This window comes from Xyrauchen texanus, chromosome 40 (genome assembly GCF_025860055.1).
Source record: "Xyrauchen texanus isolate HMW12.3.18 chromosome 40, RBS_HiC_50CHRs, whole genome shotgun sequence".
NCBI classification, from domain to species: domain Eukaryota; kingdom Metazoa; phylum Chordata; class Actinopteri; order Cypriniformes; family Catostomidae; genus Xyrauchen; species Xyrauchen texanus.
Window position 1 is genome coordinate 34,502,663 of NC_068315.1, and position 20,686 is coordinate 34,523,348.

General features: G+C 41.0%; 1 protein-coding gene across 1 annotated transcript; it reads right to left on the reverse strand.

The window, feature by feature from the left end:
* Window positions 1-17,519: 17,519 nt before the first annotated feature.
* On the reverse strand, window positions 17,520-20,396 carry LOC127633118 (60S ribosomal protein L19). Its single transcript, XM_052111996.1, has 6 exons — window positions 20,354-20,396; window positions 19,438-19,544; window positions 18,812-18,934; window positions 18,505-18,625; window positions 17,938-18,048; window positions 17,520-17,694 (listed from the first exon to the last, which is right to left on the reverse strand). Exons 1-6 carry the CDS (start codon window positions 20,356-20,358, stop codon window positions 17,571-17,573), a joined length of 591 nt encoding a protein of 196 aa, XP_051967956.1. The 5' UTR covers window positions 20,359-20,396; the 3' UTR covers window positions 17,520-17,570.
* Between the last annotated feature and the right edge of the window lie 290 nt (window positions 20,397-20,686).

Below are 20,686 nucleotides of genomic sequence, written 5' to 3' on the forward strand. Positions count from 1 at the left end.
AATCCTCTTTACTCACTGCAGCTCATGTCACGCTACATTTCAGAATGCTAGCAGATGAATTTTTCAGCTTCAAGTCTCTCTCACTCTTTCTGTATCTCTCTTTAAACCATCGTTCAAAAGCAGTATGCACACACCAATCACACAAAATATTATAATCTCCTGCTTCCGGATTAATAAAGATTTGACAGTTCACAAATGATTTCAATATTTTGATATGCTCATGAGAGCTTCAGAACCGAGAGTGTTGGAGATCTGACCATTAAAAAGTAATGAAACAAGCATCACCATTACTATTGCTCATAATACTGTTAAGGATTTGAACAAATCCCTGACCCTAAGTATTACATTTCAGCTTGTAACTCATCCCACACCATTTCTGCTACGGACATGAGTGATACATCAAATCATGCCTCTTGTTGACAGCAGGTGTTCTCTTACATTACTAAGCGATCAAAAAAAACAAAAAGAAAAGAAAAACCTCACACTAACATTGAAGTTCAGTAGGGACCTGAGCCCTATCTAGAGAACAGAATTCATATAAAGTATGTAGAGACTTGGTAAAATAGTAAATGGTCTGCACTTATATAGCACCTTTTTAATCTTAATGGTATTCAAAGCGCTTTACACTGTGACTCATTCACCCATTCACACACACATTCATACAACACATGCAAGGCACTAGCCTGCCATTGGAGCAACTTGGGGTTCAGTGTCTTGCCCAAGGACACTTCGGCATGTGGAATCATGTGGGCCGGTATTTGAACCACCAACCCTGCGATTAGTGGCTGACCCACTCTACCAACTGAGCCACAAGCTCTAATGACATGGGGCAACCAAGGGGAAAGGGTGGGTGGAATAGACCAAGCTCTGTTTGGGAGCCGATTCAGGAGGTTGTAGTGTGTTCAATTGTCTCATGGGGTTGGAACCACAGGGGTAGCTGTGACCAGAAGATAGGATGCAAGTGTCCTACTCCTCTTCCTCCTCTTAGTCAACTGGAGTATAGAGGCCAACATAAATGCCTCTAAGCGAGCTGAAGTGGTGCAAGGATCCTCTATGAATGGGACCACCAGGATGGGACCATTGGGAGACACTGCAGAACAGCATTCCTTGCCACTGTTAGAATAAGTGTCTTTATTTTCCTTACTTGAAAAATAGACATGAAATGTTTCAGCTCATAAACAAAGAATATTTTCCCAATATCTTCATTAACATTTAATATCCTGCTAGATTTTTTTTTATTTCAAGCCAAAACTGGCATTAAAACAGAGCAAATAAGACCACATTGCTAAGAAATTAACTGACATAATGTAATGCCACAATAATATAATTTATAATAAACCAAAATCTACTTCTGCTACCTGTGACAGTCGATTTCAAAATACAGTACTGCTACTTACGAAATTTCAAAAAAAAAATCAAAATGGTCCAGCTCCTCAGTTCCTAACCGACCTTCTAAATTTGACTCCTAAAATCTGGAATATATTTGGGATTCAGATGCGTCCTTTAAACAAAAGGCTAGTGTCATGCCAATTCAAGCAAATTTCAGAAACTTAAACAGAATTTGAATTCTGAAAAATAAAAAATAAAAGAATTACATATATTTACACCGATCAGCCACAACATTAAAATCACCTGGCTAATATTGTTTAGGCCCCCCTCTGAGATTATATTCTTCTCACCACAATTGTACAGAGTGATTATCTGAGTTACTGTAGACTTTGTCAGTTTGAACCGGTTTGGCCATTCTCTGTTGACCTCTCTCATCAATGAGATATTTCTGTCCACAGAACTTCATCTCAGGATGAGGGACCTCCACAATATTAGCTAGTTTGTTTTAATGTTGTGGCTGATTGAGATTAGATGATAGACCGACAGACATACAGTATATATATGATATAAGAGGATGAAAGACAAAATATTAAAAGCCATGGATCAATATTTACTAGAGGCATGTCAAAATGAAAAAATGATTCTGGAGCAAAATTACAGGTCAAAACAAAAATAACCTTAGAAAGGTGGTAGCATCATTATTTTACTTCTAAAATAACTGACTTCATTGCCCCTGTAGCATTATTTGCCAATTGTGTCAAAAAATTTGGAAAAAAAAGTTTGGAGACTCTAACTATAGAAATATCAAATATATCTTAATAACTTTTCAGATTCTGTTTCAGAACAAACTTCCCCTTTTATATATTAATTTTAAGGTACTATATGATTTAATCTCAGAGATATGGGCCCGTAATGTGGATCCATTTTTAAATTGTTCAATCTTACCCATTTTCAATGGTTAAAAAAACAAAACAAATGTGGGTCACATGTTATGAAGCTAGTTTTTTCTTGTCCATCAAAATATATCTTTATTTATTCACAAAAAAAACAATAAATGTCAAAATCTCACTATTATTAAGAATAAGCAACACATGTGATTCTTCAATATCTATATCTAGTTTTGGGATTGCAGAAATGTAGTACATCTGCAAAGCTCTGAAATGATCATTAGGGGTCCAAACACCAAAGTGCTGAAACTCTACTGTATTTGTAGGCCTACTGATTTTCTTGTTATGCTTTTAAAAGTGTCTGGGTGTCAGAGACCTCCTTGAGCAATACACTAAACTCAAGGACCCAGGTTATTCCCAAAATAAATTCAACTTCATGTTAAAATCATAGAACATTTTTGATCAACCGTAGTTGTGTGCCGATACATGCAGGGGTGGTTCTAGGGTCAGTGGATATCTGGGGCTTATCCCAGAGACATACATATTTGTATTTGGAATACACTTTAAATTATGTGTTTAAAAGTTATGTTGGGAAAGAGTCCATTTTAATCAAGTAACCCTTTCAATATTGTTTTTATAAAGAATAAAAAAAAATACATTTATTCCAGAGCATTAAATGAGTTTGATTGAAACCCTTTCAGATCTACCAACTGCTTTATTACACCAACATATGCAATCATCCGCAATCCTCCTTAATGCTATTATAATTCGTAATAAAACTCATTGAACACATATGTAAAAACGTACAAATCCAGAGCCATGACACAAAGCTGTTTTTCATGGTCTATTTAAGAACCTGCCTACAAAACATCCACACCTGACATCATATTCATTAAAGAAATGTACGACCACAAAGTGAACATACCAGATATTCCAACGTGATAGATTTACAAAGAAAAGTACAGAACAGGCAAGGTTTAACATGTGAACTGCTGCAGCCATTGATAAGTCTGTCCATTCCTCTTCCATAATATGTTGACAGTGAATCACAACTTCAAATCACTTCACTTTTATAAGCTAACCTAATACATAAATGAAAAAACACAGATTCTCTATAATGAGTTAAGATTCTTTAACTCGTCAAGCACATATTACATTTTATATCATATATTCCTATTATACACAAACACATACTGTAAATACACACACACACACACACAGTTGTTGAAACCAAGTACTATTCAACACGAGGAAAGGTCATGCACAAACAGCATTATGCATCCAGTTCAGATCAAATGAAAGCCCGTTATAGGCTAGGCAAACCAAGCACGGATATCACTGTGTGTTTTGGGTAGGGTTGCCACCCATCCCGTAATATACAGGATCGTCCTGCATTTAAAGCTAAAATTATGCATCCCGTAACTAATCAATACACGATTTGTCCTGTATTTAAGCTGGTCAGATGGCGTCACGGTGAAATCATTCCAGATCGCTAATTTAACATTGAAATAAGTTGGAAAATGTACATATGGTGGGTAAAGGACATCCAAAAAGTCCACAAATGGTGCTTTAACTGTGGATTTTTTTTCTATATAAATGTTCAATAAGATCAAACATTGTATGAACACAATCACTGAGTCACAAATACAAGTACAGGTGAAGGATGAAAAAAAAAAAATTATAAACTAACCAAAATGTATACATATAATAAAGGTGACAAATAATCGAAAAGATACAAATAAATAGATTTTTACATATAAAAGATGTCAAATCAAATCACTTTATTGTCACACTACCATGTACACAAGTGCAACAGTAGGTGAAAGTCTTGTGTGCAGTTCCGAGCAACATAGCAGTCATGACAGTGACGAGACATATACCAATTACAATAACAACATACTTACACAACACAATTTACATATCAAATGTACACATACTTACACAACACAATAATTATGTACAATACACACAATATAGAATACACAATATCCAATACAATAAGTAAGGAGTACATGAAATATATATGTATATGAAGTAGTATATTGAGGAGAATATGTTGATAGTCCAGTGTGAGATTATAGATTAATAAAGTGCAGTGCTAATTATTGATCCTGATAGATCAAGTGTTCAACAGTCTGATTGCTTGGGGGAAAAAGCTATCATGTAGTCGGCTGGTGCGGGTCCTGATGCTGCGATACCGCCTGCCTGATGGTAGCAGTGAGAACAGACCATGACTCGGGTGGCTGGAGTCTCTGATGATCCCCCGAGCTTTTTTCACACACCGCCTAGTGTATATGTCCTGGAGGGAGGGAAGCTCACCTCCGATGATGTTTCTGGCAGTTCGCACCACCCTTTGCAGGGCTTTGCAGTTGTGCGTGGTGCTATTGCCGTACCAGGCGGTGATGCAGCCAGTCAGGATGCTCTCTACAGTGCTGGTGTAGAACCGTGTGAGGATGTGGTGGTTCATTCCAAACTTCCTCAGCCGTCTCTGGTGAGCCTTCTTCACAACGGCCTCAGTGTGGACGGACCATGTGAGTTCCTCAGTGATGTGGACACCGAGGAACTTGAAGCTGCTGACTCTCTCCACCAGTGCTCCATTGATGGTGATGGGGCTGTGTTCTCCGTCTTTCTTCCTGAAGTCCACAACAAGCTCCTTGGTTTTACTGACGTTGAGGGAGAGGTTGTGCTCTTGACACCAGCGTGTCAGAGTGTGCACCTCCTCTCTGTAGGCTGTTTCATCATTGTCAGTGATCAGACCTACCACCATCGTATCGTCAGCAAACTTAATGATGGTATTGGAGCTATGTGTTGCCACACAGTCATGTGTGTACAGGGAATACAGGAGTGGGCTGAGAACACAGCCCTGCGGGGCTCCAGTGTTGAGGGTCAGTGATGAGGAGGTGTTGCTGCCCATTCTAACCACCTGACGTCTGCCTGACAGGAAATTCAGGATCCAGCTGCACAGCGAGCTGTTTAAGCCCAGAGCCTGGAGTTTCATATCAAGCTTGGAGGGCACTATGGTGTTGAATGCTGAGCTGTAGTCTACAAACAGCATTCTCACATATGTGTTCCTTTTTTCCAGATGGGAGAGAGCAGTGTGTAGTGTAGATGCAATGGCATCGTCAGTGGAGCGGTTGTTGCGGTAGGCAAACTGCAATGGGTCCAAAGAGGGGGGCAGAACAGAGCAGATGTAATCTCTGATTAACCTCTCAAAGCATTTGCTGATGATGGGGGTCAGAGCAACAGGACGCCAGTCAGATGTGTGTGTGTGTGTGTGTGTGTGTGTGTGTGTGTGTGTGTGTGTGTGTATGTATATATATATATCTCAAGTCAGGGATAAGATAAGATAAAGATAAAATATACTTTAATGTCCCCCGGGGGGGGAATTTGTCTTGGGCTACAGTTCTAAGGGTCTGGGGTCAGGACAGTTCTAATTTCAGCATATAAGAAAGGATATACAATTTCTATTAATAACACATATTAACTCAACACACTTATTGCTCAAAATGTGGAGGATGTGGTTAGGGGCCATGATCCCCTGTGTCCCTCATTTTAAAACTTCAAAAGTGCAACTCTAATTTTGGGAAGACTGTTGCTGCTTGAGGCCTTGTCAGAAACTTATCTGGCCCTGTCCCAAATGGCACAATTTATGTGGACTTGCAGTCTCGAGGCAGTCATTTGCTAATTCCCATGAAGTCCACGAGAATGTAGGGTGTCCCATTTGATATTTAGAGCTCAGAAGGGAGCTCACGTGTGCCTCCTTTGCGGACTCAATACGTCTTTTGGCTGAGCACGCATCGGTGCACGCTCCACAGATCTCCAAATGGGGGCGGGATCTCCAAAAGGGGGTTGCGCAGTCTCCAAAAGGGGGCATCGCTTCCACACATGGTTAGGTTTAGTTTAATCCATTAACGACGGATCACTTGCTTCTCTTGTGTGTTTAGTTTGACTATTACGTGTGTAACTTGTGCAAAGCTTTGTTTTATTCAGTGTTTCGTTGATGGAATTACTCCTATTCAGTTTCTATGGAATTGTTTTTCTTGAGGAAGTTTTACGTTCTTACAAGTATGTAATATAACACTAAACGACTCGGTTACTAACGTAACCTCGGTTCCCTGAGAGGAGGGAACGACTATTGCGTAAGTAGCTCACGCTATGGGAAAACTCAGTTTCTCGAGAAATATTGAAGTTTTTATGTAAAACGCATTGCAAGCTGCACAGCAGACAGTGATGAGCGAGGCAGCTCGGTCATTGGCTGTGCTGCGGCAACTGCTCGAACCAGTGACGGGGCGACTTAGAACGCGCGACCAATGGGGGCGCGTCCGCATTCAGCGCTCAGAGCCTGCTGAAATTAGCATATGAGGGCTATATAATGAGCGTCCCGTCATGCCAGTTCTTTTAGGTTCAATCGACTGAAGCGAACTGACCAAGCACAGACACGGCAGCTTACGCAATAGTCGTTCCCTCCTCTCAGGGAACCGAGGTTACGTTAGTAACCGAGTCGTTCCCTATCGAGAGGTCTCTCCTATTGCGTAAGTAGCTTACGCTATGGGAACACCATGTAAAGCGCCGTGCGTGCTGACTTCCCTCTATAAAGCCAGAGGCAGGTGCCTGAGCCTTAAAGCAAAGTGATATTCCACGAGCCGGCCAGCGCGAGCTATATAGTGGGGTATGACAGAGCCCTTGCCTTCAAGGTAGGGGCTCCTTGTACAAACACAAGCACATATCTCATGTACTGAGCTTTTGTGTACTGGTACGCATAATAAACCCTCTAAGTCGGTCAGAGACGGACCTTATAAGGGAGGAGATGATGCCCAGCATATACATACTCCAGTTCATTCCACAGTCAGACTGATAGAATGTTGGAATGCAGTGAGGGTACCTGTAGGTTATAAAACCTGATAAATGTCGAAGGCGAGGCCCAGCCTGCCGCCGCACAAATATCTTCAATGGGTATCCCACTCGACCATGCCCACAAGGAGGCCATGCTCCTCGTAGAGTGAGCTCTGACGCCTAAGGGGCATTGAAGGCCCTTGGCTCCATAAGCTAGCGCTATAGCATCCACTATCCACTATATATTCATTGCTTTGAGACAGCGAGACCCTTAGTTCGGCCGCCAAAGCATACGAATAATTGTTCTGTCTGTCTGAACAGGGCAGAAAGTTCCAAATATACTCTGAGCGCCCTGACCGGGCAGAGTAAATTTGCATCACCTTCGTCTGCTGAGGACGATAGCGCTGCCAGAGATATCACCTGTGCTCTGAAGGGTGTAGAGAGCACCTTAGGAATATACCCGTGCTTTGGCCTAAGGACAACTCTGCAGTCGTTAGGTCCAAATTCCAGGCAAGCAGCGCGCTTGATGACAGCGCATGCAGGTCACCCACTCTTTTAACTGAAGCGAGTGCCAGCAAGAGCGTGGTTTTGAGCGAGAGCTGCTTGAGGTGCACGGTTCGGAGAGGTTCGAACGGGGCACCTTTGAGTGCGTCCAGGACTGTGGCCAGGTCCCAGATCGGCACCGAAGGTGGACGAGGAGGGTTCATCCTCCTAGCGCCTCTTAGGAAACGAACGATCAGATCGTTTTTTCCTAATGAATGTCCTTTATCAGGATTGTGTGACGCCGCTATGGCAGCCACATAGACTTTGAGCGTGGAGGGTGTGCGGCCCGCCTCCAGCAGGTCCTGCAAAAAGGCGAGTACACTTCGTATCTCGCACGTTTTGGGGTTCAAGCTCTTGGTATCACACCAGTCACTGAACACTTTCCACTTTTGGGCATACAAGCGCCTCGTAGAGGGGGCTCGCGCCTCAGTAATGGTTTTCAGAACTCCACTGGGGAGGTTCTCGGGAACCCGTTGAGGGGCTATGCATGGAGGGCCCACAGATCGTGGCGGGGATAAAGAATCATCCCGCTGGCCTGTCCGAGGAGGTCTTGCCTCAGCGGAATCGGCCATGGGGCAGATTGCATCATCTGTACCAGCTCTGGAAACCACGTCTGGTTTTTCCAGATTGGGGCTACCAGGAGCACTGCACATTTCACCTCCCTGATCCGTCTGATGACCTGAGGCAGCATCGCGATCGGGGGAAAAGCATACAAGGGGTGGCTCGGCCAAACTTGGGCAAGCGCGTCCGTGCTTTTTGAGAAGAAGAGAGGGCAGTGCGCGTTTTCCTTGGAGGCGAAGAGGTCGACCTCTGCCTCGCCAAAGGTTCGCCATAACCACTGAACCGTCAGAGGGTGGAGAGACCATTCTCCTGGGAGAACTTTGTCTCTGGATAGCATGTCCGCTCCTTGGTTCAGGGCGCCTGGCACGTGCGCTGCCCTTAGCGGCGCAGGTGGTGTTGTGACCATAGGATGAGCTCCCTGGCCATAGAGTGCAGGGAGCTTGACCTGAGTCCACCTTGGCGATTTATATACGAAACTACCGTCATGTTGTCCGTTCGGACCAGGACGTGTTCGTTTTGCAGGTACAGAAGCAGGGCTCTGAGAGCCAAGGCGACCACTTTCATTTCCAGACAGTTTATGTGTAGGCGCTTTTCCGGGTTTGACCAAAAGCCGGAAACAGGCCTGCCCTCGTAAAGGGCCCCCCATCCTATTTTGGAGGCATCTGTCGTGATCATTTTCCTCCGCGTATTCACGCCCAGACTCACGCCGGTTTGATACCAGTTTATGGCTTTCCAGGGCGTCAGGGCTTTTATACAGCCGTGATTCGCTCTGATCAAAAAGTGGCCCGAGCGCCACGCGTGAGTGGGGACACGGCTCTTGAGCCAGCGCTGGAGAGGACGCATGTGCAGCAATCCTAGCTGGAGTACAGCTGATGCCGAGGCCATGAGACCGAGCAGTCTCTGAAATCGTTTGACGGGGGCGTGCGCGCCCGTTCTGAACAATGTTGCAAGGCGTCGAATAGAGAGCGCGCGCTCTGATGAGAGGCGCGCTGTCATCTGCACTGAGTCTAGCACTATTCCCAGAAAAGAAATATTCTGGCTGGGGGATAGCACGCTCTTTGCAAAATTTATTCTCAGACCCAGGCATTGTAAATGGCTAATAGTCCAAGATCTGTGTGTCATTAACTGAACCTCTGATTGTGCTATGATTAGCCAATCGTCGAGGTAATTCAGTATCCGCACTCCCGCTGTCTCAGGGGAAAGTGCCGCGTCCATACATTTCGTGAATGTACGGGGGCCAATGATAGGCCGAATGGTAGTACTGTGTACTGGTATGACTGTTCCTCGAAAGCGAATCTCAGAAAGGGCCTGTGGTGAGGCGCTATCGGGATGTGAAAGTAAGCGTCTTTCAAATCCACTGATAGAAACCAATCCCCAGGGCGAACTTGCGCGAGGATATGTTTGGTTGTTAACATTCTGAACGAGCGAATCATTAACGCTTTGTTCAGATGTCTGAGATCCAGGATGGGGCGAAGGCCACCGTCCTTTTTCAGGACGAGAAAATAGCGGCTGTAAAAACCCGCCTCGCTCAAAGAGGGAGGAACAGTTTCTATAGCGCCCTTCTCTATCAGTTTGAGCACCTCGGTGCGTAGAACATGTGACACATCTTTCCTCACTTTCGTCTCGACCACCGCTGAAAAGCGGGGTGGTCTGCGAGCGAATTGAAGTGAGTATCCGTGTTTTATTATGTTCAAAACCCATTTCGGCATGTCGGGATTTTTCCCAGGCTTCTGCTCGCACAGATATGGGCTGAATGCCGGCTGGGGCGTGTCGCAGTGACTGGGCCCCGCCGGCAAATCGCTTTGTGCTAACACAGAATCTACGGCTCTCAGAGGCGCAGGTGCGCTGAGCAGCCGTATTGAGTGCCGAGTGCAGAGGTGCGTGTGAGAGTACAGGCACATGCGCTATTTCCGAAATGCTCACAGCATGAGTCGGAGAGGTGCTTGAAACTGTATGAACAGTGTTTTGATGTGGGGGTGCATTCATCATTATGGGCACGCCGCCACATTCATAAAGCTTTCCGCATTTAGCGGGGAGTTTCTTAGCTCGCGCATTGCATCTGTGATGTTTGCGGCATAGCTGTTTGAAACTGTGTGGGTAGCTGTGTGTAGGGGTGCGTGCAATACGGCAGGCACACGCGCTACACTTATAGCACTTCCCGTTTTTACTGGGGAAGTGTTTATAACTGTGGGAACAGTGCTTGTGTGTAGTGGTGCATACATGACAATAGGCACACGAACTACATTTTTGAGACATCCAGCCTGAGCTGGGGAGGTGTTTGGCACTGTTTGGACAGTACTGATATGTGGGAATGCGCACTTTAGTGTGGACATGTGAACCCTTAGTGACACAGGCAGAAAATGACTCTTTTGGTGATTTCTGTGTGTCGCCGTGAAAACGGCGTTTGATTGCAGGTGAGCGAGTTTTATGACTGGCCCATTGACTGCTGTATAGACATTTCCAGCCGCCTGTAAGGGGACTGGGTAATGTTTTAAATGTTTGCGAGGGGAGCGGTCCGGCATTTGCGAGACGCGTACTCCCTCTCTTTCTTCCTGCTGCTAGGAAGACTTACGAGGATCTGTGTTCAGGGTGATTCTGGGTCGAGGGCCTCGTTGCTCCTGCGGCTTTCTTCGGCCAGCGGAACGCGAGTGGCGTCGAGCGTCCTTTTCAGGTCTGCTCTTCGGCTGGGAGACGGGCGGCTCTGCCCTGGCTCGCTGCTGCTGCTGGGGCGGTTTTTGAGATGAGCTGGAGCGCTTAGACAGGAAGTGATGCATAGCTTGCGAATCCTTCCGCGCCTCAGTGAAGCGCTCCGTGAAATCTCTCACCGTAGGTCCGAACAGGCCACTCGGAGTGACAGGTGCGTCAAGGAAGGGTGCCTTATCCGCGTCCTTCATCTCCGTTAGCGTTAGCCACAGATGGCGCTCAAGGATGATCAAATTAGCCATGGCCCGGCCAATGGATTGGGCGGTTTCCTTTGTGGCTCGCAGAGCTACGTCCGTAGCACTGCGTAGGTCCTTAAAAGCGTCGGGTTCAGGTCCAGACTCGTCCATAGAGCGGAGAAGTTTGGCCTGAAACACTTGTAGAACCGCCATCGAATGCAGCGCTGACGCAGCTTGACTGGCGGCGGCGTATGCGCGACCGGTGAGAGCTGATGTGGTTCTGCGCGGCTTCGATGGGTGAGAAGCTCTGGCCTTCCATCCAGCGGTGGAGGGTGGGCATAGATGGTTGGCCACAGTCTCCTCTAGGGGCGGAGTTGCCTCGTAGCCTCTTTCTCTCGCACCGTCCACTGAGGAGAGCGAAGAAGAGAAAGAAGGCTTTAGGCGAGCCGAGTGCGGGGCTTTCACTCCTGCACTTTTATGTCTAAAGTGTGAGATTATGACTGTGTGACATTCAGCACAAACAGAGAGAGACTGATGAGCTGAGAGGAGATCAGCATCATCATCAGAGTTGATGAATTACCATCCATGATGAAATGAAATGAGGGCACACTAACCTTTAGAGACATTCTAAAAATCAGACCGTTTAACTAAGGGGGATTTACACTTGTTACTTCATCTGATTGGGTATGAATTTAAAGACTAAGTGGTACTGTGTGCAATGCATTTTATCCCTCTTGTCTTCTAGTAGACAAGACATGTGTAAGTAGGCTGCAATATGCTGCCTTTTAATTTGGTCAAAATGAGGTATCAAACCAGTGTTCTGATTGACAGGCTCAGAAATGGTTGAGTCAAATCAGTGTTCAGCTTTTGTACTTCTACAAGTTTCTACAGACTGCAGTAAGGAAGAGCAGGAACTCAGACGAGTGTGCATGTGTCTCTGCAAGAATATCTGCCTCAACACAATTGATCAATCAGTAATCATTTCACAGAAGAACATCGCTTCATGTACTTAATAGGGTAAACAATTTGCATTCTACAATGCTAAACATTTAAACAGCAGTATGCACACTATGAGGAGGAAACAGTTCTACCATTTTTGATTTGGCATCTGTGGGCTTCTAGAAAGTAAATTCTTGTTAGAACTTTTTTCTCACTCTCATATATATATATATATATATATATATATATATATATATATATATATATATATATAGGGTTAGGGAGTAATGGAATACATGTAATGGGATTACGTATTTAAAATACTAAATATAAGTAACTGTATTTCACTACAGTTACAATTTATATCATTGGTAATTAGAATACAGTTACATTCAAAAAGCATTTTGATTACTGAAGAGATTACTTTGCATTGTATTGTTAGCTGTTTCATTTAATATTTAGTCCTTTAAGATGGAAAACATTTATACATATACATGATGTGATCTAAAGTGCATTTGAACAGCGGTGAAACACTTTCTTATGATGCGTTACATTCATATGAGCAGACAGAAATAGAAATAAACCTTGTGTAAATTATCAGCTTTACACTAAGCTAAAATGCTATTTCTAGCCATTTCACATGCACGTTACCATATTTTTTTTGTCAAGAAAATTCACATCGGGAGCCTAGGTAGCTTAGCAAGTATTGATGCTGACTATCACCCCTGGAGTCGCGAGCTCGAATTGAAGGGTGTGCTGAGTGACTCCAGACAGGTCTCCTCAGTAACTAAACTGGCCCAGTTGCTAGGGAGGGTAGAGTCACATGGGGTAACCTCCTCATGGTCGTAATTAGTGTTTCTCGCTCTCAATGGGGCGTGTGGTAAGTTGTGCGTGGATCATGGAGGGTAGCATGAGCCTCCACATGCTGTGAGTCTCCGCGATGTCATGCACAATGAGTCACGTGATAAGATGTGTGGATTGACATCTCAGAAGCGGAGGTGTCACGGATTGAGGTGAGTAACCGTGCCACCACGAGGACCTATTAAGTAGTGGGAATTGGGCATTACAAATTGGGAGAAAAGGGGATACTTTTAAAAAAAAATCATGTTATTTTTTTCTAGTAAGGCCTTTGATATTAGAGCAAAACTCATACTCTTTATAATAATTTTTTTATTGTTTTCCTGTAAACATATCTAAAAATCCTTAAAACAAGATCAATTTGTTTTATCTTGTTTTTAAAGTAACACTGCATAAGATACTTATGTTTTTCAGAGAATGTATTTTTAACATGAGTATTTTGTCTTGAGATTTTATAGTCAAAACAAGTGAAAAAATCTACCAGTGCTGAAGAAGTAATCCAAAGTGTTTAGAATACATTACTGACCTTGAGTAATCTAAGGGAATATGAAACAAATTACATTTTACAGCATGTATTCTGTAATCTGTAGTGGAATACATTTCAAAAGTACTGTAACTCTCCCAAACCTGAACACACACACACACACACACATACATTATATATATATATATTATTAATTTGCTACAATAAATGTCTAACAGTGTATGCACATGCATTAAAGGACATTTATGTCATTTTGTCATTTTTTTCTGAAAGTCATGAAAATTCCCACCAGTGTCATTTCCAGCACATCTCAAATTCTGTGGTGGAAATGAAACTAATGGAGATTACATTTTCAAATTTTTTTAATAAAATAGCTGCCTTCTTTGTCTTGCTTGTGAGGCTAATTTCATATCTAACATTTGATGTATCCACAATACAAACAATTAAATAATATTTTCACACTTTGTGCATAATTTGGCAAAATTACAGCTTGATTGGGAATGACACCCAACAAAAATGGTCTTCTTACAAGTGATTTTCTTTTTATATTTAATCTCTAGCATGCTCTTTTAAGTAAGCTAACTCTTAAAAAAAAAAAAAAAAAACTTTGGGGCAAAACTTTTGGTGTTGTAGAATTGATGCCACAGCTGTGGGACAGTTGTAATTTTAATTTCAATCACATTTCCTTACATCTCAAGTATTCTATGAACAAATGAATCTCCATTGTGATTGGATCAGTCAATGGCCCGGTTTACACTTTAAAATGTGATCTTCATGATCCGATCGAATAGATCTGATCATTAACTAATCAAGCCCACTTTGAACGTTTCCATAACAATTTCTAAAAATTTTGAGACAATATAAAAAATTTTTAATTAATATCCCAACATTTTGAGATCTCATTAATTTAAAACATTTTAAGTAGTCTATCCAGAACAATCAAGCACAGCATGTAAAGAAAGCCATTGCTCTTGCCACAGCAGCAATCCTGTGCATCGGAAGGGAAAATGGGTACTATTATAGGAGTTAAAGGTGCAATTTTGACTAATATAACCAATCTTAAAGTGTCACCTCTGGATAGACCTCAGTGATTGCCATCCATTGTCACAATTGTTCTCTGTTGTTAGGTGTGTGTGTGTGTGTGTGTGTGTGTGTATATATATATATATATATATATATATATATATATATATATATATATAGTGCTGTGAAAAATATTTGCACTGTCCTGTATTTGCCCCCTTAGTTACTAAATCCCCAAATCTATGAAACTGCATTCATAATGTGGTTCAGCTGGACTAGACACACCCAGACCTGATTACTGCCAGCCCTGTTCAAAAAATCAATACCTAAATACAACTTTTTCAAAGGTCTCAACCAGTAACACACTATGCTAAGGTCGAACGACATTCCAGAAACTGACTGAAATACATCAGTCTGGGAAGGGTTACAAAGTACATGTGATTTATTTTATTTTTTTTATAAATTTGCAAAGATTTCAAACAAGCTTCTTTCACGTTGTCATTATGGGATATTGTTTGTAGAATTTTGTGGAAAATAATTAATTTAATCAATTTTGGAATAAGGCTGTAACATAACAAAATGTGGAAAAAGTGAAGCGCTGTGAATACTTTCCGGATGCACTGAATATAGTACTGTGCAAAAGTTTTAGGCACTTGAGAAAAATGTTGCAGAAAAAATTGCATAAATAATAGTTTTCATTTATCACTTAATGTCATACAAAGACCAGTAAACATAAAAAAGCTAAATAAATATTTGGTGTGACCACCTTTGCACTTTAAAACAGCCCCAATTCTCCTAGATACACCTGGACACAGTTTTTCTTGGTTGTTGGCAGATCGGATGTTCAAGCTTCTTGGAGAATTCTCCACAGTTCTTCAAACTATTTAGGCTGCGTCTACATTAATCTGGATACATTTGAAAATGGCATTTTCATTTCAAAACGCTCTCCAAAAGAGCGTTTTCCAAAAGTTGCTCATCCACGTATGAAAATGCTAAAATCTCCGCTGCATGTACGGTCTGAAACGCAATTGTCCTCGTGTTCCGTTGCCAGACATCAAGTAACGAGTAAACTTCCCTTTGCCTTGGAAGGAACGGAATGTGAAGGTTGTACAAAGTGACATTTATTTTTTAACAATGCTATCAAAGTGAGTATCAGGCACAACAGCGCCGCTATTACACAATGTGCAATCTTGATTGTTTTGGTAGGATAGATCACATGAATAAAAATGCGTCATCATTTTCCAAAGCATCCATTTTCTCGGTCCACACTACAATGAGAAAAAGGCGTTTTCAAATGTATCCACTTAGACTTAGGCTGTCTCAATTGCTTCTGTCTCTATATGTAATCTCAAACTGACATGATGTTCAGTGGGGGTTTTGTGGGGGTCATGACATCTGTTGCAGGGCTCCCTGTTCTTCTATTCTAATTATTTTTGCAATTTGCAAAAGTAATGTTTGGCAGTCAAACATTTATATTTCCTATTGACACACTAAAGCTGAAGATATAAATAACCATCTTCAGACAAATGCTTTTGTGAAACATCATATGTGCCTAAAACTTTTGCACATTACTCTATATGTACTTGAGGTGGCCACTTCTAAAAATGTGATTCCCCTAAACACCAACTCAATAATTTCAGATGTCATTATACTTAAATAATAATCTTGGAATAATGCAATATTATCTCAAAATGTTGAGATATTATCTATAAATATTGAGAAAATCTCTCAAAATAATGAGATATCTCAAAATAATAAATTATTTTTTCTTTGTCTTGGCGGAAACAGTGTTCTATAGGAATGTGTGCGTTTGAACAGAGAAATATGTTTCCTCCTAACTTGATATATGAAAACGTTATTTTTTTTCTCCAATCAAATGCTCTCCAGAAAGACAATGCCCCACACACTAAAACGTTTCTGGGTTCGGAAATCAGTAGTACACTACTGCAGGATAAACTTCTATTTCAGTGAATGGAAGATTTTTTTTTTCTAGTTGCTTAAACAGCAAAATAATAATAATAATAATAGATTAATTTCCACAAAGAGAAAAAAGAGTGGTAGGTTACAGCGGTCATAAGAAAGAAAGTTGCCAAATTGACTTTCACTTCCTCAGAAGCCATTTAAAAACAAAACAGTTGTGCTAACTCATAGTACATTGACAATTGTGTTTGTCAAACTGTTGCATTGAGTCTTAAGAGCCTAGCTTCACAAGTAGTGATGGGAACTGTGAGGAATTTAACAGTTCTAGTTCCAGTTATGATTCCAGTAATTCTTTTAGTACTTATGAAGAATTATTTGGAAATGAGAAATGCAATTCTTTTAAGATTTACTGCCTCTGCAGTGACTTTGTAGAATGTAGTTGAGGCAGATTCTGACAAAACCCCTAATTGCTGATTATTTCCTTTTGATATTGAACAGTGATTATTAATTTTGATAAATATAATTTACATTAAAATACTTTTGTCTGAGGCAGGTGCATTCCATTTTCTTTATGTAAGCTATGCATCACTCAAAACAGCTTGAGAAGTATGTTCCTGAATTTCTTTAATATTCTGTAAAACTATGAGTTATTCACATTTTTAATAAATTGCACAGCATTAGTGATCATTACTGAAATGATTTTAATCAGATTTGCCTCTGCATTCATGCACACAACAGGCAAAAAATATGTTGCAAATAGATAATTTTGCCACAATGGAAGTACACCAAAATGGCATGCTTATTGAAACTTTTCACAATTATATAATTGAAATGGCTGCAATTGTAATCTCGATTACTTTAATTGTGCAGCCCTATTATGTAGCCTAATGTTGTACTTCTGGCTTGAGACTTTCAAGCACTCTTCATTTTGAGTTGGGCATTTATAACTAGCACATCAGTATAAGATTAAGATTTTACTGGACTGTACCAGAAGCGCAGTTTGTTTCATACTGCAGATTCAAGAGGCATACGTTCGGGAATCACAATCGGCGCTGGTAGCGCTGATATATGCAGTACACGCAGAAGGCGAAAGTCTTAAAAGATCATACGATTAATGAACATTTTTAAAGAATGGAACTGGTTATTGTTCCCACCATATTCACAAGTGTTGCATCTTCTCAGCTACCTGTACTGTTTCTTATCCAATGTGACTTTTGTTTTACTTTAAAAGAAAATTTGCTATATATACAAATAGCACAGAGCTTTGAGTTTTGTGGAGGTTTATTACAACTGAAACATGTTTGACATGAATGCTCATTTTTTGGTCTCCTCCTCCTTTGACAGGGTCTTGATGATCTCCTCTTTCTTTGCCTGCAGACGCTCCTCACGGCGTTTACGGGCCTCCCTGGTTTTAGAACGGCGAGCCTCGGCCTGGTCACTGTGAGAAAACAGAAAAATATTATCAGGATTAGATAACACATTTTTTTTTTTTTTTTACAGCCAATCCTCTCAACTAAAACGTAATTTCATTTCAAATTAAATCAATTTAATACTACTGAAGCAGTTAAATGAATCGCATTTAAACTGTGTTTATAAAGTAGTAAATAGAAAGCAAGGTTATAGAGAAATGATAAATATTATTTGAAAATAGCCCAATAGCTGCTAATGAAGTTTGACTTACGACAGCAGCTTCTTGCGAGCTTTGTCGGCCTTCAGTTTGTGGATGTGCTCCATGAGGATACGCTTGTTCTTGAACACATTACCCTTAGCTCTGAGGTACAGGCTGTGGTACCTGGAATCACAAATAACAAATATGCAGCCATCGACACCACAACTATTAAAACAAAATGTTTGATTTTATGAACAAAAGAATAGAATAAAAGTCTTGTTTTTTGTGTATTGTGATATTCATGAGGATTAAGCTCATCTTCCTAGTTTAATTACTGTAATCTGGACATTTTCATTTAGTTTCATAATTCTGATTTGAATAATCACTATTGTCAATCACTGAGAATCATCACTAAGAATAAAGGCAACACAACAAATTCTACCAGTATGTACCAGCGTGCACTCATTTTATCATTAAAATATATATATGTTACAATGAAAAAACATATGTTCCAAAAAATCAATTTCCTATCTGCCAAATATATATATATATATATATATATACATATGAGATTGAATTTAAGATTGAACATTTCCTTGATGATCTTCATTCACAAACCATGGCAAACAGGTGACTTACATGTGCCTGTCAATCTTCTTGGACTCCCTGTAGCGACGCAGAAGACGGCGAAGGATTCTCATGCGACGCATCCAGCAAAGTTTCTCTGGCATACGGGCGTTAGCTGTACCCTTCCTCTTACCTGAGAGCAATTACCCAAAGAAACAATCAAAGCAAGGACATGACTTGGCAACTCTGCATGTACATTTTACAAATATAGTACTGAGATCGATATATATATATATATATATATATATATATATATATATATATATATATATATTAAAATCTTTAAACATATAGAAAGAATGCTGCAGGCTCAACATACCGATACCCATGTGGCGCCCCTTACGACGCGCCAATGTGTTCTTGCGGCAGCGGGCACGTGAGTGAACGGTGACGGGCTTCTTTATGATCAGACCATCTTTCACCAGTTTACGAATCTGCTGGCCTAACAAAACGAGAGAACCAAAAACAGGATTAGTACTACAGCAAGCGGAGAGATGCTGTAAGCATACATTTTAAAGACGGCAGCAGTTTAACTGCATGGAAAAGAGGAGCTTGCTAAATGTAGCCAAAGTAAATGCAGGCAGGGGCTGTCAAGTTTCAAAAGGATAAAGTGCCATAAATGTATCAAGACCACAAATCCAAAAGCGTCATGGACAACATTTCATATTCAAACTGACTACTTGTATGGCACTTCTATGGTGGTTTTGTTCTTTTTTTGCATTTGACATGCACTAGTCACTATATGATTTCATTGAGTGGAAAATGGCAGTATGAACTTCTGCTAAACATTTTCTGTGCGTGTTCCACAAGAGTCATTCATATGGGTTCAGAAAAAGATTGGGGCAGAGTATCTCTTTAAGACAACTGTGATAGTTGCTTCCTAATGAACCCATGTTTAAAACACAAAAAGGCTACACTTGTGGGTTTATGAAGTAAATGTCTCACGGGAATTGGCGTTGGCGATCTCGTTGGTTTCATTGGGGTCCAGCCAGACCTTCTTCTTGCCACAGCGCAAGACGCTGGACGCCAAGCGCTTCTGCAGCCTGAGCATGCTGAAAACATTTAATACACATCATTAAGAATGAAGACACACTTGTGATCTATTGTTGACTTATTAGGTCACAAACTTTTCAGAACATACATGGATATATTCATATAATACAGCTAACTAACCCGAGCTAATTTACATGTATGATTATAAAATACATATTTAAACATGTGCTGCGTTTATTGCCTAAAAAATAAATAACTACATAAACTAAATATACAGAAATACTCACTTTTCAAATACTATTCGTCAGCCTCATGTTGCAGGACACGCAAGCAGTAGATTGTTACCCTTACAGATGTGTTGGTGGTACAATGGTCTTTCAATATTTGAAATAGTACTTTACTCATTATAACCTATGGAATTAACGTGCTTCTCAAAGCTACATCTAAAAAAATGCGCTGTCCAACAAGACACAACGTCAAACGTGAAACCCACTGCAATACCATAATACTATAATAATACATACTTTAAAAACATGACAGTACCATTTTATTAGTGTCGCTTATGTAAGTAAACTAAGCACACTAGGTAAAAGCGATTTAAGCTTCAACTTGTATAACAGCACGCATGTGTTGTTGGCAGTATAATGTGTTTATTAGAACGCACACGAAACACAACGTGGAACACGATGCCGCATGAGGCCTGCACGTTTCACGAAACATTGAGTTAAAAACTCATTTACAAACCCACCCACCGTGAACTACGGATGAGTTGGGTAAGAAAACACCCTTACGATCAACATTTTGTCAATCTATGGGAGACCATTGTCGTGTTTTTGGCGACTTTTTGGAACAGGTATCGAGCTCTTACCTCATTATGGCGGATAGCTGAGAGAAAGGAAGGAGAACGTTGAGCGCTGGACTATACCATTATAACGAATGGGTTACCCAAATCATCTGCGCTCAAACATAGCTAAACATAAATGACTGTGCAAAGAAATAATAAAATAGTTTTTGTGTTACAGATATTTTATACTCAAAACAAACATTCTTTTATAAGCCAAGAATATAATTTAAGTGGACGTGAGAGGGAATAGCACACCCCTATTTCAATAACGATGGTACATTCCAGGGGAAAAAACTTCCTCATGCAGTATCGGCTGCGTCTTGACGTAAGCACGCTTTGCTTCTTTTTTTTTATTTA

Bases quoted from the DNA above. Each gene is read 5' to 3' on its own strand.
- LOC127633118 (XM_052111996.1), bottom strand. The intron at 18,049-18,504 runs GTAAGTCACCTG...TTGTGATTCCAG, and splicing joins AAGAAGATTGACAGGCACAT to GTACCACAGCCTGTACCTCA. The intron at 17,695-17,937 runs GTAAGTCAAACT...GTTTTCTCACAG, and splicing joins GCTCGCAAGAAGCTGCTGTC to TGACCAGGCCGAGGCTCGCC.